The 16,839-nt window shown below is 39.7% G+C and overlaps 1 protein-coding gene across 5 annotated transcripts in view; it reads right to left on the bottom strand.

Annotated features, from left to right (window-relative positions):
• Eya1 (EYA transcriptional coactivator and phosphatase 1) overlaps positions 1-16,839 on the bottom strand; it is a 139,692-nt gene that overhangs the window by 66,344 nt on the left and 56,509 nt on the right. For all 5 annotated transcript variants that reach the window (XM_052175936.1, XM_052175937.1, XM_052175938.1 and 2 more), the window contains 2 exons: positions 15,553-15,635; positions 14,972-15,158 (listed from right to left, as the gene is read on the bottom strand). In XM_052175936.1, the coding sequence (XP_052031896.1) occupies positions 14,972-15,158; positions 15,553-15,635 (270 nt within the window). The remainder of the gene's footprint in view (positions 1-14,971; positions 15,159-15,552; positions 15,636-16,839) is intronic.

The raw sequence follows: 16,839 nt of genomic DNA, 5'->3' as shown, positions 1-16,839 counted from the left end.
TCAAGTTCATTAGCGTTACTGCCAAGTTATCTGTTCAAAGTTGTCAACCTGGGCTTGGCTATGCTGTTTGTAAAGACAATGATATTGTGATCTCTCAGAACTCCTTCACCCTTCAGTGAAATTCAAATGCAAGCATGTTCTGCTGAACGAAGTGCCCTGCCCCAGTGCCCATGCATAAATGCTCAGTTTTGCTCTTTAGAAACCTGTCTCCCCTCTCTGCCTTCTGTCTGTCTCTCATGCAGATATCAATGAGGACAACATTCATCTTCTTTGTTATTTTCCCTTCAAATTCCTTCTATATGACATCTCGGTTCAAGCTCTCTTTAGGACACTGCTGTTCCTTCTAGCACTGCATTATAACATTTCAACTTCTTTTTCAAATACACGGCTATGTTCTATATTGATAAAATACTCCCGAGGTCAGAGTATGACCTCTTAAGCTCTTTATCTTCCCCACACCAATGGAATATTCAAAGCAAGGAGAGCTTGATCTCATGAGATAGATGTTGGAGCACATTCTCTCTCTCCCTCTCCCTCCCCCCCCTCTCTCCCTCCCCTTCTCTCTCTCTGTCCCTCACTCTCTCCCTCCCCCCCTCTCCCTCTCTTCCTCCTTCCCTCCCTCCACCCTCTTCTTTCTCTGTCCCTCTCTTTTTCTCCCTCCCTCTCCCCCACCAGTCTTGCCCCTCTCCCCTCTCTCTCCCCTCCTGCACTCTCTCCCGCTCCCTCTGATCTTTTTGATTTGGCTTGGGGGTACTAGGGCCTGAACTTAGGACCTTACACATGCTAGGCAAGTGTTTAACCTCTGTTCTGTACCCCAATCCCCTTCAGATCCTCATACTTCTCCACAGAGAAAGCAGTGTTTTCTAGGTCCCCTAATGTTAGGGAACAGAGCAATGTGATTTAATAGCACAATTGAATATGTCTCAAGGGAAATGGAAACATAGTCTTTTATTGTAACCAGAAGCTGAGTCCAGGAAGATGATTAGATTGACAACTTCTGAAACAGGTGCTGTAGGGAAAGCCCTAAAGGATGCTGGGAGAGAAAGACCCCATGCAACCCAACAAATCTCAGTGGACTAAGGACAGAAGGTAGTGTAGGGTGACATAAACTGACATAAACTTCAGTTCTTACATTTGGGATCTATTTTACCACAGACGATGCAATTTTAAAAATAAAGAATTTGAATTAAGGAGGTTTGAGGCTCTGAATATAAAGAAGGGATGAAACAGTATGTACTCTTGGAGGCTATAACTAGTGGTGCTGTGGTTTGAACACTGAATATCTCCTGAGTTCTCTTTGTTACAGACTTGGTCCCCAGGCTAGCACTTCTGGGAACAAGTGAAACTATTTTGATTTCTCTTATTTCGCAGTGCTGGGAAAGCATTCCAGAGTCACATGTCAGACAAGTGCTCATCCCTGAGGCACACCTGCAGCATCACTGCAATCCAGGGATGGGCTCTGGGTCACTGGGTTTCCTCTGGAAAGGACTGGTTTCCTCTCCTCCTCTCTTCTTTTCCTTCCTGAGAGAGTGCTTTTTTTGTGCCACACCAAGGATGTGTGGCCTCTCTGCAGGCCCAAAGCAATGCAGCAAACACATCTGACACTACAACTGCCAAAACTGTGGACTCAAGGAAACCTTTTCATGTGTTGATTTTCTCAGGTAGCTTGTTATGGTGACAAGAAGCTGACTGACATATGTGAATGCTCAAAATGGTCTGTGTACATATTATCCAAAGAGGTGATATCACTCAGTGTCACAGCTTTGAGTCAGTATGCAAATTCAAGGGCTTCCTGAGTATGCAGTGACTGTTGAATAAAACATCTTAATTTTTAATTTTATTTTCCGAATGATCTTCACCCTACTTCTCCAAGAAAGGTTGGCAATATCCTACCTACTAAATATTAAATCACATGAATGTAGGTTCTAAGTGTACATGTGTATTAGGGCCTGAGGTCTTTAATCCTCAGGAGCTATCCACCTGTCAACAGCTGCAGGGATCCTCCTGCTCTCACTTTCCCCAGGCTCCTCAGTGCTGGGATTGCATGTGCATCACCACACTCAGATGTCCTCAGTGCTGGGATTGCATGTGCATCACCACACTCAGACGTTCTCAGTGCTGGGATTGCATGTGCATCACCACACTCAGATGTCCTCAGTGCTGGGATTGCATGTGCATCACCACACTCAGATATCCTCAGTGCTGTGATTGCATGAGCATCACCACACTCAGATATCCTCAGTGCCGGGATTGCATGAGCATCACCACACTCAGATGTCCTCAGTGCAGGGATTGCATGAGCATCACCACACTCAGATGTCCTCAGTGCTGGGATTGCATGTGCATCACCACACTCAGACGTCCTCAGTGCTGGGATTGCATGTGCATCACCATACTCAGATGTCCTCAGTGCTGGGATTGCATGAGCATCACCACACTCAGATGTGCATCACCATACTTAGCTTTTTCCTTGGATTCTTGGAAATCAAATCCAAGCCCTCTTAGCACCTTACTGATAAGTCATCTCCACATCACCCCCTCCCCTTTTTTGGCAGGAAAGGGAAATGATGCCAGGGGACTATGGAACACACAAGTTTCTGTGCTCTGGGGTTTGTAGTCAACACTGAACAAAAAGATGCATATTGAGGCCAGGGAACAACTTGAAGAGTTAGTTCTTTCTGCCCACAGTATGGGTCTTGGGTACTGAACTCAGATCAGGTACTTTATCAGCTGAGTTACCTCACTGGCCCTAAGCAGTTACTTGAAATGTATTCTGGGTTGAGTGAAACAATGAAGTAAGCCATGCTGAGAGACATTATATTCTCTGAGGAAACTCACAGGGCACATCCAGGAAGAGTCCAAGCAGAAGGTCAGAGGCCTAAGTGAGCCTGTGATGTTCCTCAAAAGGAGCTTGGGCTTGGCAGGGTTGCCAAAGCAAGGGGCTGTTAATCTTTACAGTTCCCTGGAACAGTATGCTAAGAAAAATACGTACTTGAGATTTTCTTTTATTGTATCCTGGTAAATAAGAAGGGCAAAACAAACAAAAGAAAGAAAAAGAAGAGGACTTCCATAAAGCTTTGAATACATTCTTCTTATTATAATTATTATAGTAATTACAGTAAATATTACCTTATCAAAAAATATCAGACTTGAGATGGGAAACATAGATCAGCGGTAAGAATGCTCACTGCCCAGGCACTAGGACCTGATTTCAGATCTTAGCACCCATATTAAAAACTTGCCTCCCTGTGCTGTGGGAGGGGAGGGCATGAATTGATGGGGCTTGCCAGCCAGAAGTCTAGTTCCAGGTCATGGTTACTGGCACCATTTCAAGGGAGCAAAGTGGACAGAATAGAACAGAGCACCCAATGTCCTCGTCTAGGCACCACACATGTACTCAGGCACACATGCATGCATATGCCACACACATATATACACAGTGCACATCATGTACCCCCACCAAACAAAAACTGAGACAAACAACAAAGGTAGTAGACTTAAAGGAATCTTCACAGCTTGGGTTGCCACAAGTGTAATCTTTGTCCCATAAACTCTTGCATGGCATCAAGTGGAGTCATCCAACTTGTTGATTGGCATTAGATCATACACCAGTAGTTCAGAGATCAATGCTGATTGAATTAATTGTGGCAGACATCCATGACTTCTCTATTTGTATTCTATAACCACAGTGCCTCTTTCACAAAGGCACTAGTTGAGGTTTTCTAGATACATTAATTCCTCAGTCATATTCTAGTAACTAAATAAAACATTATGTTCTCTGCAGTACATCTATTCCCTGCTGTTTAATGCTCTGTGGATAACCTCACTGGCCACATGTGGCTTCAATTCTCACAGTCTTTCTATATAAGGAAGCCAGGTAAGTCACACTTTGCAGGCTTCTCTGATACAACTACAGGACATAATGTACAGTAATAAAGGCCTGCAGGCTTGGAGCACCCATTGCTGAACTGAATTAGTATTTCTTTATTCTGTCACCTCTTTAGCCTCAGCATTCATCATGGTATCTGTAACATAAGTATTTACAAATCCCCACTAGGAAATTTCCATACGAATGGAAGGGAATACCTGAGGGCCTAGGACATGCGAGGTATTTTGTTAATTGTTTCATTTTACTGGTGAAGTTATCTTTCACCACAGATGAAAAGCATCCAAGTTGAGAATTTCAATCCAAAACATAAAAAATTTTCCAAATGTCCAAGATATTTTGATTTTTAACATGATCCCCAAATGGAAAATACCACCATAACCTCATGTGATGGGTTTCAGACACACTAAAACATTACTTGAAACCACTGCCATACTCTGTGTACAAGGAGTATATTAAACCAACTCAGACACATTTCATTTCCATGCTTTCTTATTATGCAATGCAGAATTTTCAGCATTTTGAATAGTCAAGTCTAGAATACTTCTGCTTTCTATAATTTCACATAAGAGACACTCAAACTTAACTATTCTTAATTCCAAGAGATCTGCTGCTGATGGCCTGCCCAGAGCAAATGGCAGAACCAGGGTTCAAATCCAGGGATAGTTAGCCCAATCCCAATTCCCTGCATTCCATCTCAGTTTCTCTATGGTGAATTCTTTAGGAGTTTGGTGTCCAAAAGGCATTAAGAGATATTCTCTGGCTGAGGTATGGGGTAGGTGAAAAGAGGGGTTGCAGACATAGTCAGGGGAGCAAAGTATACTATGTTCATCCTTAGTGAGCATCATTATGTCAAAAGGTTAGGAGGAAACTAGAAAAGCAGAAAGATCTATAACAAGACTGGGTAACCCATGTTTCCATTTTATCTTGGGATTTTGGAGGAACAACAGAAAACAGATCTCCAATGCTAGGAGAAGGATGAGTTGTGTGGGAAAGATTAAGCCATGCCCTTCTGTTTCTCCAACATATCCACTTCAGCACCCATCAGGAGCCTTCACCTATGACAGGCTGAGATGCTGTGAAAATTTAAACGTTCTAGATTCCATATATATTCAATAATGTGGCAGATGGCCTTAGACAAATGAATTGAAAAGTCAGTCCTGAATTTATAGTCAGTAACTGCCCAGTTACTTCATGTGAAATTTGTTAAGTGGATTTATAGATATAAGATAGTTGTGGACTTACAATCTACCTACATTCTAGATATTTTTTTCAGTCAGTTTAAAACTCAAAATCTATTTTCTTACAAAACAATGACAGATATGATTTCCAAATCAATCTATGGCCACAAAACCAACTTATAATCCAGGTGAAAATGGCACATACAACATAAAGTGGTAAACAAGTATACCCCTAAGTAGCAGCATCAGTATGACTTGAGAAATGGTAAAATTCCATAAAGAGTGGTACTAAGGAAAACTGATTTTAATTTTAGGACAAGATACTTGATAAAGTTTCAGAAGGAGTTATAAATGTTTTGAAAAGTATTAGAAAACTTATTTCGGACTCTAAGATTCCCACTTTCACCCTAAAATGGTTAGCTTTCATATAACTTTATATGATTATTTGTTATTCCTGTACTTAGTGATCTTCAACCATAACCTGAAAGTGGGTAAATAAAATTTTATAAAGTAAAAATGCAAGTGGACAAGGTGGGGAATGGTGCTTTTAAGGGTGAAGAGAAAGGGAAGAATACAAAGATGACAAAGTGTTCGCTAAGCAAGACAGACTGGGTAGCTTAGGAAGTAGAGGATAGGAAGCAAGGAGGAAGCACCCAGCACCATGCTCACTCAACCTGGGAGGCTAGCAGAGGTGGAGCAGGAATAAGGATCCAGAGTGGGGGTTGGGAATCCTTCAATGATGATGGCGCCCCAAGCTGGACTGGCCTGTGGCAAAACCTGCAAGACCAGGCCCACTATGGCGCAGACACACTTAAGAAAGTGAAAAAAGCCTCAAGTGACCCACACATCCATTTTAGAATTCTAAGACCTTAAAATACACAAGAACTTCAAGCCTGCCTTATCCTATGGGGGTAGCTGCTCATTCAACCTGTGACATCTATTTAACAGAATACTACAGTGTATATGTCTCTACTGAGTGCTCTGAATGACTCCAGAAACTGCAACATTGCTACAGCCCTTGCTCTGTGGTTACATTTTCACTTTTCTGCCCCTTTAAGTGTTCAGCTCTAGCTTCTCTGGGAAGCAGCATGCTTTACTGATTAAGAACACAAGCTTGAAGCCAAGGACAGGTCTAGAGCTGGTTTGACCCATTGACATGGACTTCATCTTAGCTTGCTCATATCTGTGAAACATTAGTAATTGTCTATACTGTCCACATTGCACATATCTGGGTGAAGATTAATTAAGTTAACGTGTTCAGGCGGAGGAATTGAATGTGGAAGAGTGGTAGCTATATTAGGTGAGAGCAACCTTGGGGCTGATTATATAAGATAAGGGGACACACACTCTTCTCTGTAAACATCACTGTATCTTTCTCACTTTGCGCTATGTTCATGCTTATTACTGCTCAGTAATAAAACATAGTCATTAAACTTACTGAGTTTGCAAGTTTAGATATCAACCCACCAATCATACCATCAACACTTAATCCAGAACCTGTTTATTGGGATGAGGGTTAGATTGGTGGTAGAACATTTGCTTCGCCATTGAATTGATTGTTAGCACTTTAGCAATCAAACAAGCCTCAGCATTAAGCTATCTTATTCCAGTTAAATGAAGTGGAGGAATGGTGAGCCCAACTAATCGTCTGTCTCTGGTCAGTCATCTCTACTTAGCATATCTGTGTCGGTCCAACAGGATGACTAATATTTTACCATATTGCAACTAAGGAAGCCATTGTGAAGAAAGCTGAAATAGCGAGTGTTTGGGGTCATTAATTTAATTAGATTCAATAATATATGACTTTGTTTTTTATTTTTTCTATGTCTAAGACAGACAATACATATAGATATGCTGTAGATGTTACTGGACTACATGACCTGTATACTAAATGACCAGTAAGCTGCCCTGACTGTTGGTGAACTCATCAAAGTGAGTCAGGAAGTAGATCATTTCTCTGTCTGAATTTGCACTTCTTAGAAACAAAGTGCAAAATTTGCAAGTGATAAAGGCCATTTTTATTATATTTTGACATCGTAAAACAAAAAGTGGACTTTATTTGCATGTAGTTTATAGTCCCTTCAAGGGTAACACTACATGTCTTCTGGGGAAGCAGAAAGGAAGAAAAGACATGCCATCAAGACACACAAATTCAACAACCCCTAACAAACATCTGTTTCCTTTTCTCACATCCTAATAGCCTGGCTATTTTAGATACAAACATTTGTTTTACTGACAAATGTTTCCAAAAAAGTTAGTGGAGTTTGTTTCACTGAAATGGTTTATTCTTGAGCTGAACAAATTGTAAACTTCTCCAGCATCTACAGGCATCTGTGAAAATGAACAAGTATGGCTTGCAGATTTTCCAACCATTCAGGGCATGGCTAGCATTTGGGGAATGGGGTGCATGCTATCGCAAACCTCAGTTTCATTTCTACAGTGAGCACCCCCAAGTATGGTCATACTGGACCGCCTCTCCTAGGTTTAGGGGAGATATCTGGCAGTTTTGTTTCTCGTTCTGTCACATGGAGTTCCTGGGGGAGCACAGAGTCCTGGGCTCTGCACAAGATCCACTCCCCCTTTTCAAGTCCTTTGCTCCAGTTTCTTGTGCCTTGGCAGGGATCAAAGAGGCAGCGGGAACAAATGGTTTCCCATGCATATTGAATTCCCTCTTACACTGATTTTTTTCCTCTGTCACTTGAAATTTAATATTGGCAAGGTTCTGCATATCACCTTAGCTGCTAACTCGTCTCCAAGCAGTCAGTGAGAGCAAAAGGAGAGTTTTGCCAATTTTAGTGGGGTAGGAATTCATGTTTCTTGTGGTATCCATGCTAAAATTTTCTCTTAGTAAATAAGCAATTAGCTTTTATTTCACATTAACTTCAAATTTGGTTTTTACCACGTACCTGTTTCAGTCACTCTGATTGCTTTATAACAGTTAAAGAATTACGAGTAAAGAATATTTTTCTAAGAATTCAGCCAAAATATTCTTATCTTACTACCTGATATTTATTGAACATTAAATAGCTATGTACCTTTAGGATCCATTGTACCAAAGCTGACTCTGTAACATATTCTGACTTTTGGTAACTCATCAAAAACAAGTTAGGTAAACTTGTAAGATGGGGGCAAATAAAATTAACCTCATGGTACATTGCAAGGCTGTGTATAATAATGAACTTAAAACTATAAGCCCTGACTTGTACTTGAATATATTTGATTATGTATTATTCTGAAGATAATAGTTGGTATATTTAGTAGGAACTGTTCTGAGAGATTTGGGAATAAATATATGTTTTCAAGACAAATTCCTCAACCAAGAATAGTAGCTGGGTTGCAAATTATATCTATATGATTCATGTGGTAAATATATATAGATATAACTGTATGTATATGGTCACACTGGACCGCTTCTCCTCGGTTTAGGGGAGATATCTGGCAGCTTTGTTTCTCATTCTGTCACATGGAGTTCCTGGGGGAGCACAGAGTTCTGGGCTCTGCACAAGATCTATCCCCCTTTTCAAGTCCTTTGCTCTAGTTTCTTGTACCTGGCAGGGATCAAAAGAGGCATATATAAAATGGCTTGAGGCTTAGGTTCTTCCTTAAGAAAAGTCAGTTAATTTTGAAAGTTCCTTTGTGATAATACTTTCAATTTGCTAAATTATTTTATGCACTCTTTTGAACACACACTTTTGATTATGTTAATTTAAGGGTTTGGTTTAAGATTCCATAATTTATATCCCAAAGCCTAAGAGATGGTGTATTAATATTAGCAAAAGATAAAACAGCTTAAAATTTCTTTTCCATCTTTATATATTTTAAACTGAAAGAAATCATTGAGCTATTAATTTAAAAAAATAAAAACAAATGCAGTCTATCATTTTATAGTTAATAAAATCATGATTTGATTTTGACACTCTTTCACGTCAGGGATTGCACAGGAAACTACAGAGATGATTTTGGTTCAACTTTTCTTTAATAGACAGTGCAATTCTAATTTTTATAAATACCCTTCTTCTAATGATAGAAAGCCATTAATTGAGAAGAGAGAAATAGTTAAATGATCATGGTTACTGAAAGTATTGTATACCACAAAAATTCTCAGATTTTACTTCTTGTAAATTCACTGAAAGAAAGGATTTCAATGGGAGTCATAATTGTCTAAAAATATTTGGAGTAAATTAAAAATGAAAACTGTGAAATTTTGTGGTACACAGAAACCCAAGTCTGAAAAAGACTTTAAATCAGTCATCCTAACAAGGAAATCAGAAAGACTGAAGCCAAAATACAACAACAAAGTAATCACAAAAGAAAGTCAATGGAAATAAAAAAATAGTAATACAGAGAAGAAAAGAAACAAAACAGCCTTCCCTTTTCTAAAATATGGTCAGTTGATGATTTGGCAACACAGTCTGACTAACCACAATGAAAAAAGTGCAGATTGCTAATATCACAAATGAAAGAAAGACATCACTGAAAATTCTACAAGTGTTGAAATAACAATAAAACTTCTCATAAGTCAGGAGTATATATGCCTATGGCTACAGCACTTGAGGATAAGCCAAGTGCCAAGAGTCTGAGGCAAGCTGGAACTACATGTCTCAAAAAATCCTAACCAGAATAAAACACAGTATTACAAACAACCCTATGTACACAACTTAGGTAGACTCGGTGAAATGAACTGTTTTCTTCAGAGAAATAACTTGTTGAACCTGTCATAAAGGAGATAATTTAAACAGACCCACATGTATATGAACTAATCTCAGATCCAAAGAGAAATCACTAGACCCATGCAGGCTAACTAATAGTAAAATTATCCAATATTTAATGAATAAACTATATGAATTCCCTGTCCTTGTCTAGAAAACACATGGAGAGAGAATGTTTCCAGGTTTAGGCAGTGAGGCCAGCATTATGCTAATTCTAAAACCAGACAAGGGCTTCTCAGGATATGAAAACTGTAGACAAGAATCTCTCATGAATATAAATGGGAAGATTCTCAGGAAAGCATCAGCAACCGAGTACAAGAATGCACATGAAGGACTATACACTATAACCAAGTGGGATTTACCGAAGGTATGCAAGGCTGGTCAGCATTGGAAAAGGAAATGAATGCGATCCTTCACATCACCATACTAAAGAAGAAAAGTTACATGTATTTCAACATATGCAGAGAAAGGACTCTACAAAATGCAACAGCCTCACTCAGGATGAAGTGGCATCCCAGCGAAGGCTCCTTTCTTGATAAAGGCCATTAAAGGCAGGGATAGTGTTCACACTCCACTGGGCGGCCTCACAGCCAGGACACACAGACAGACAGCACAAACTGGAGCCAATGGAGTATTTTTACAAAAGAAAAAGAGAAAAATTAGACATGTAGTTGGGTCTGGAAGAGGTGGAAGTGAGTATGGGTAGAGTTAGGGAGAGGAGTTAATTGAGATTAAATATGATCAAAATATAATATATAGAATTCTTTACAAATTAATACAGATATATATTTTAAATGATAGAGTTAATCTCATACAGAAAGAGTGGGAAACTAGATGCTTTCTCCCTAGAATAAGGACAGGAAAAGAGAACTCCTCCCCCACTCCTTTTCAACACTACTGTGGGAGGCCTAGCTGGTCAAAAGCAAACCCAGAGATGCATTTGTGGTGGGAGAAATAACTCTGTTTTCAATATCAACCGTCCTCCTAGTCAATACTAAAGAATGACTCTCTTACCTAAAGATGGGAGAGGAAAAATGCCTGAAGTTAGTCAACATAGCAGGGTTAAAACATAAAAAGTAACAAATAGATCATTGCTTTCTTACATCAGCAGGGGAGAGAGAGGGAGAGAGAGAGAGAGACAGAGAGAGAGACAGAGAGAGAGAGAGAGAGACAGAGAGAGACAGAGAGAGACAGAGACAGAGAGACAGAGAGAGAGACAGACAGAGAGAAAGAGAGAGAGAGACAGAGAGACAGAGACAGAGAGAGAGGGAGAGAGAGAGAGAGAGAGAGAGAGAGAGAGAGAGAGAACTAGACTTCAGACATTTACAAGAACGATATGAGGAGAAGAATCACACCCATGGGAAAGAAACACAAGATATTCTAGGCTCATGTTTAGAAAAGTTCAGCATTGTCAGATGCCAGCTTGTTAGCAAATTGATCTAAATATTCAACTGAATTATAGGTGGAAGTCTAGAGCCACCGCTCTCAGCCTCCAGGTTGCAGCCCCAGTGGTCGTCAAATGACCTTTTCACAGGGATTGCCTAAGACTGTTAGAAAACACAGATATTGATGTTACAATTCATAGTAGTAGCAAAAGTACAGTTATGAGTTACAGGTGGGAGTTGCCACAACGTGAGGAACTGTGTTAGAGGGCCACAGCATTACGAAGGTTGAGCACCACTGGGATAGACATTCACTGTATGAATCATTTATGAATATGATTCCAAAGTTTAGATGAGGCCAAAAGCTTTGAAAAAAAACAGCATCATTTTGGAGAAGTGTAAAATCACAAGATATTTTCTGACTTGAGGACTTAGTGTTGAGCTATAGTGATCAAGACAACATACACTGAAGAAAGATAATCACTGTATTAGGGAATCGAATATGGAGCTCAGAAATGCACATCAGAATGGTTAACTGATATGTGACAAAGGAGAAGTTGCAATGTAATGGAGAAACTTCTTTTCATAGTTATTCCAGAACAACTGGAGCACTTCATGTAGAAAAGAAGGAATCTACAGCCTCACCTACATCTTGTACAAAAACAAATTCAGTGTATAAATACACTTAAATGTAAAATGCAGAGCTCTGAACTACTCAGGCAATAGCAAGGGAGACATTTTTAATCATCTTGAGTTTGGCAATAAATTTTTAATACAATATCAAAGGTGTGATTCACACACACACACACACACACACACAAAACCTGATAAGGTAAATTTCTTCCTCTGTGATAAATCCTGTTACTAGAAACCCATGTCCTAGATAAAAACATTTGTGAAATATGTGTGTGCCATGAGGCTTGAGGGCAAAATATAAACAGAATTATTGAAACATTAAGAGAACAACCTGATTTTAGAGCAGACAACAGTGTTGCTCAGAGACACCGGACCAAAGAAGACATATAAGATTTATGCATATGAAAACACACTCTGCTCAATGCATCATCACTAGGGAACAGCAAACTAAAACAAGGTACCACAGCAGTGATAATGGCCAAAATCCAAAATATCAACACAATGGAGTGTTGACTAAAATGAGGAGCAACTAGAATATTGTTGGTGAGAATGTAAAATAGTAGTCACATGAAAAATACTTGCATGATTTTGCATATAATCAGCATAACTTTGCATATAATCAGGAACCATACTTCTAAACATCTACCAAAGAAAGAGTAGAAAATGTACATGTCCACAAAGACTTGTATTCCCATCTTGTCAGTGTACAGAGAAGAGACGGCTGGAGAGTATTCAGCTCTAACTGGGACACACACAGCATGCCTCTCTCCTGGAGGCTCAGGAGTCATTGCTGGAGAGAGGGCAAAACCCCCAGAAAAGCCAGAAGCAGTGGGTGACTAAAAGGAAACAGCATTTTCCAGACACAGCAGGGCAACTGCAGAGCAACTGTAACAGTATGCAAGGGACCGGAACAATCTCAAGCCATACAAAAATGCCATCGTAGAGGTGGGGGAGGGGCACAAAGTCCCACCTCTACCTGAGTATTAGCACTTGATTGCTGCTGGAAGAGGAAAAGTCAGTTTTATTTAAGGCTATGATCTCTGGTATGACCCCTGATATGTCCACTATGCTCCAGGACAGGCCCCACCTCCTAGAATCTTTGAGCAATACAATACAACACAACACAACACAACACAACACAACACAACACAACACAATACAATACAATACTTGAAGGACTTAAAGAGAGAGGAGTACAGATATCGATAGAGAGGCAGAGCTAGAGACACACAATATGAGGTTGGGAGATGGAAATGGAGTTGGATCTGAGAAGAACTGGATGGATCTCTTAAAAGATGCATTGTGTGAGGTTTGTAAAGAATAAAAATATTATTTAAAAAATGAACAGTATGAAAAAGTTGGCTCTCTACATGTTTGCCAAAACAAAATAACAGCAAACAGCAGCAGCAACCAAAAAGCCGTCAGTTACCATTCTGTGCTCTGTGATCGCTGTACAAAATACCCAGTGAGCAAGGCGGGCACAGACGCCACGGGTGTCGAGAGGCCACCTGCGCACCACGCCAAGGAGAAGGTAGCACAGCTTCCTTGGATTTCAGACTACTGACTTTAGCCCAATAGGTTACTCAACTCAAAAGAAATGCACATGAAATGGTTCGGATAAAAGTATATATTTGTTAACTTCAATACTTACTTCTATCTCAAAAACCATCAGATAATATTTAAAAAATCATTCAAATTCTTGCATTTAATGAGTTCATGAATTTTACCATCAAAGTTTCTCTTTCATTCAGAGTGAGAAGGAAGGGAAGTTACTGCTCCGAACTTAGTGTTGGGATCCTTTGGAATTTTTTTTCAATGACTTCTGACTGTGAAACTTAAGAAAGGCCAACTCATAAACATTCATTTTAGTGAGAGACTATGAACTTTTAAGAAATTTGAAAAATATTATTTACTTCTCGTATCAGTTATACTCTACAGACATTAAATAGTAAAATTAAATTGAGTACATATGCCACCAATGTTTTTCCTTAGGAAAGCTACATTGTACTGTCCACTCTTAAAGTAAAATCATATACACATTTTGAAAATTATGATATTTTTGTTTTCTATATGGCATATTTTTTGTGCCCAAAAATATAGAAGATTTGGTGGTATCTGTTAATATTTATTAATACACCACAATTAATATTTACGTTAGTACTTGTTAGACAAAATCTGTTTCCATGTTTTAAGACAAACAGCTAAAACTGACATGCGAAGATTCTGCCAGGGTGCTGGGCCACTCTGCATGGCGCTGAGGAGGCTCACACACAGCAAGAAAGTGGGCTCTACTGCGGGGAATAGGCAGCAGGGCTCTGTGGGAACAACAGCTGCTCTCAGGATCCATGACATGAAGGCTAGCGGTTTTAAAGTTAGGGCAGCAGGGTGAAGTTGGAGAGAAAATGCCAAACCTAGATTAACCAAGGGAATCGCGCATATGATGCTTGGGGGTGATTTGTCCCACAAAGAATGAATCAGTGGGAAAAAGAAACAGAAAAAGACACACTGTAGGAAAAGATCCCTAGGTAGAGAAGCGCTTGTTTGCTGGACCTTGGGCAGAAGCAGGAAAACTGCTCACACTGGACACATTGTTAAAAAAATTCACAGTATGTCTGGAGCAGGGAAGGAAGGAGCTGACTTGTTGGTTGGCACAATTTCCCTTTGGTGTTATCTAACATTTTTCTTTTCAGTTCTCAGCAGTGTAGTGCTGAGATGGAAAACATTGTATAATGATCAAAATATTAAATTATAAATAGAGTAATTTACTTTTGTACGTCAAATTTGGTATGGTATTAAAGTATTCTTCTATTAGTTATTATTAGTTGTTAATAACAAGGAGTTATTTTTAGGTATATGCCTAAAGACTGTGTGCTATATATACCATATCCTAAAAAATTAGAAATTGTCAAATAAATAAAATTTCTCATGCATTGACAAATTCACATACCTTATATCAACATGTAGATAAATAAATAAATAAATATAAATAAATAAATAAATAAATAAGTGAATAAATCCAACAAACAGCACAGTGGTACCACAGTTGTGCAGTTCAATGTCGTTAAGTGTTTATGAAAAGTAGTCAAAATGGTTCAGCTTACTGCATGAGCTCATGACCTCAGAAAATGCAGTTAAGCGCTGAGAATCCAGCCAGGAGAAACCAGAGCCCAGGATTACCTGCTGTGGGGTCTGTCACTGCTTGACTCGTGGCGCCAGAAGGTGGTTCCTGGAGCTGGTAAGTGGCGTTGGTGGATGGTGTAGTTGGGCTGGTGTTACTGCTTGTCATGTAGTGTGCTGGATACGGCGAGCTGTTATAATACTGTGCGTACTGACCCTGGCCAAAGCCGGGATAAGACGGATAGTCCTACCAAATCAAAGCACAGGAATGGTCTGTTACAGGACTGCTCTTCATTCCCTGCATTGCAAAGTCAAGTCATACATGCTTGTGTTTCCGTGTCTTTCCTGAACTCATAAAAGCAAGTGCAAGTCTACTCGAGCTCAGGGTTGCAAGTAAAGTTTAGGCAAGGATGCAGGCGCTCCTCAGAACTTCCATTCTATGCTAGGGTTCAAAAAAGGAAACCCATTTGAAAGCCCTAAGACTCACCAGAAGTGACTGCTATGGAGATTGTATAAAGAAAAAAAAGTTTAAAAAGCTTAAGAAAGTACCCACTCACATTTTAACATGAACAATTCTTTATGTAATACAATCATGTTTTATTTTTAAATGTTTCACAAGTTAAATTGCCTAATTAAATTACCTGCTGTGAGCTGTTGAATCCAGAGGAATTCGTGAGTGAATTATTTCCTGCATATAATCCTGATGATGTGGTAAAACTGCTACCTGAAACAGAGCAGAAAGAGTTTGCTCAGTGAAGCGCTCAGTCAGCTGGGGGAATGCCATTCCTATATGACTGGGGTGAAGCCAGCTCTGTCTTCCTCCTGCACTAAAATCCACTGTCGTGAATAACATTTTACTTTCCTAAAATAACTGATAATTTTAGGGGATAGAGAAATGGCCCAGTGGCTAAGCACTTGGTGCTCCTTCAAAGCGGCCATAACCAGTTTGCACGTTAGGTACCTGCAGCTTCAGGGGTCCAATGCCTCTGGTCTCCTCTAGTATCTACACACAGACACACACACACACACACACACACACACACACACACGCACATGTACACGCACACGCACACACGTGCGCGCGTGCATGCACACACATACAGACACACAGACACACACACAGACACACAGACACACACATGCACACGCACACATGCACACGCACACACGTACACGCACACATAGACATACATACAGACACATACACACACAGAGACACACACGCGCATGCAGTGCACAATAAAAATTAAATATTTACGAAGATGGTTAATCATTTCAATTGTACTATGTTGTAGTAAAGTAGTTTATATTTCAGAGTGCATGAGTAATTCAGAAAAAAAATACCTAAGGTCAAAGGTATACATTTGTCCAAAAATAGTAGCTGATATATTTTCCATTTTATTGTGTAAAACACACTAGTTTTCATGTCTTTATGTAAAATATGCAAAATATAAATGGACCCTTTCTCCCCGGAGCCCTGTCCACTCTCTGCCCTTAGCCAGTGTTAATACATGGCCAGTCTCCTTCCTTAAATAAAATAAAGTTATCATATTAGATGAACATTAAAGTTCTTGCTCAGAAACTGTGTTGCTACTGCTAGGGAGTTGTAAGGCTCCCTGATGTCCTTATTTATGGGGCCATTATAACAGGCCTTTGAAAAGGCTCTCATTATTTTATTTCACAGGAGAATAAATGGCAGCACTTGAAATTCTTAATACAAAGAAGATTAAAGGGGAAGATTTACTGCCACAGGTGTGGCTGTGAGCAACACTGGCATCCACATTGTTCAACAAGGAACAGTAGGTACCACACACACACCTCTGAGTTCCTCCGTTACATCATTATGCTACTGCTGACCTGTGCCAGAGAAAACACAATCGTCTTCCGATGGTCTAACTAGCAAGCACTTCTGAAATGATTAAGCTCAG

The sequence above is a fragment of the Apodemus sylvaticus genome, chromosome 3, assembly GCF_947179515.1.
Source record: "Apodemus sylvaticus chromosome 3, mApoSyl1.1, whole genome shotgun sequence".
NCBI lineage: Eukaryota > Metazoa > Chordata > Mammalia > Rodentia > Muridae > Apodemus > Apodemus sylvaticus.
The sequence above is the reverse complement of the archived record's forward strand: the minus strand, read 5'-3'. Positions and strand labels throughout refer to the sequence as shown.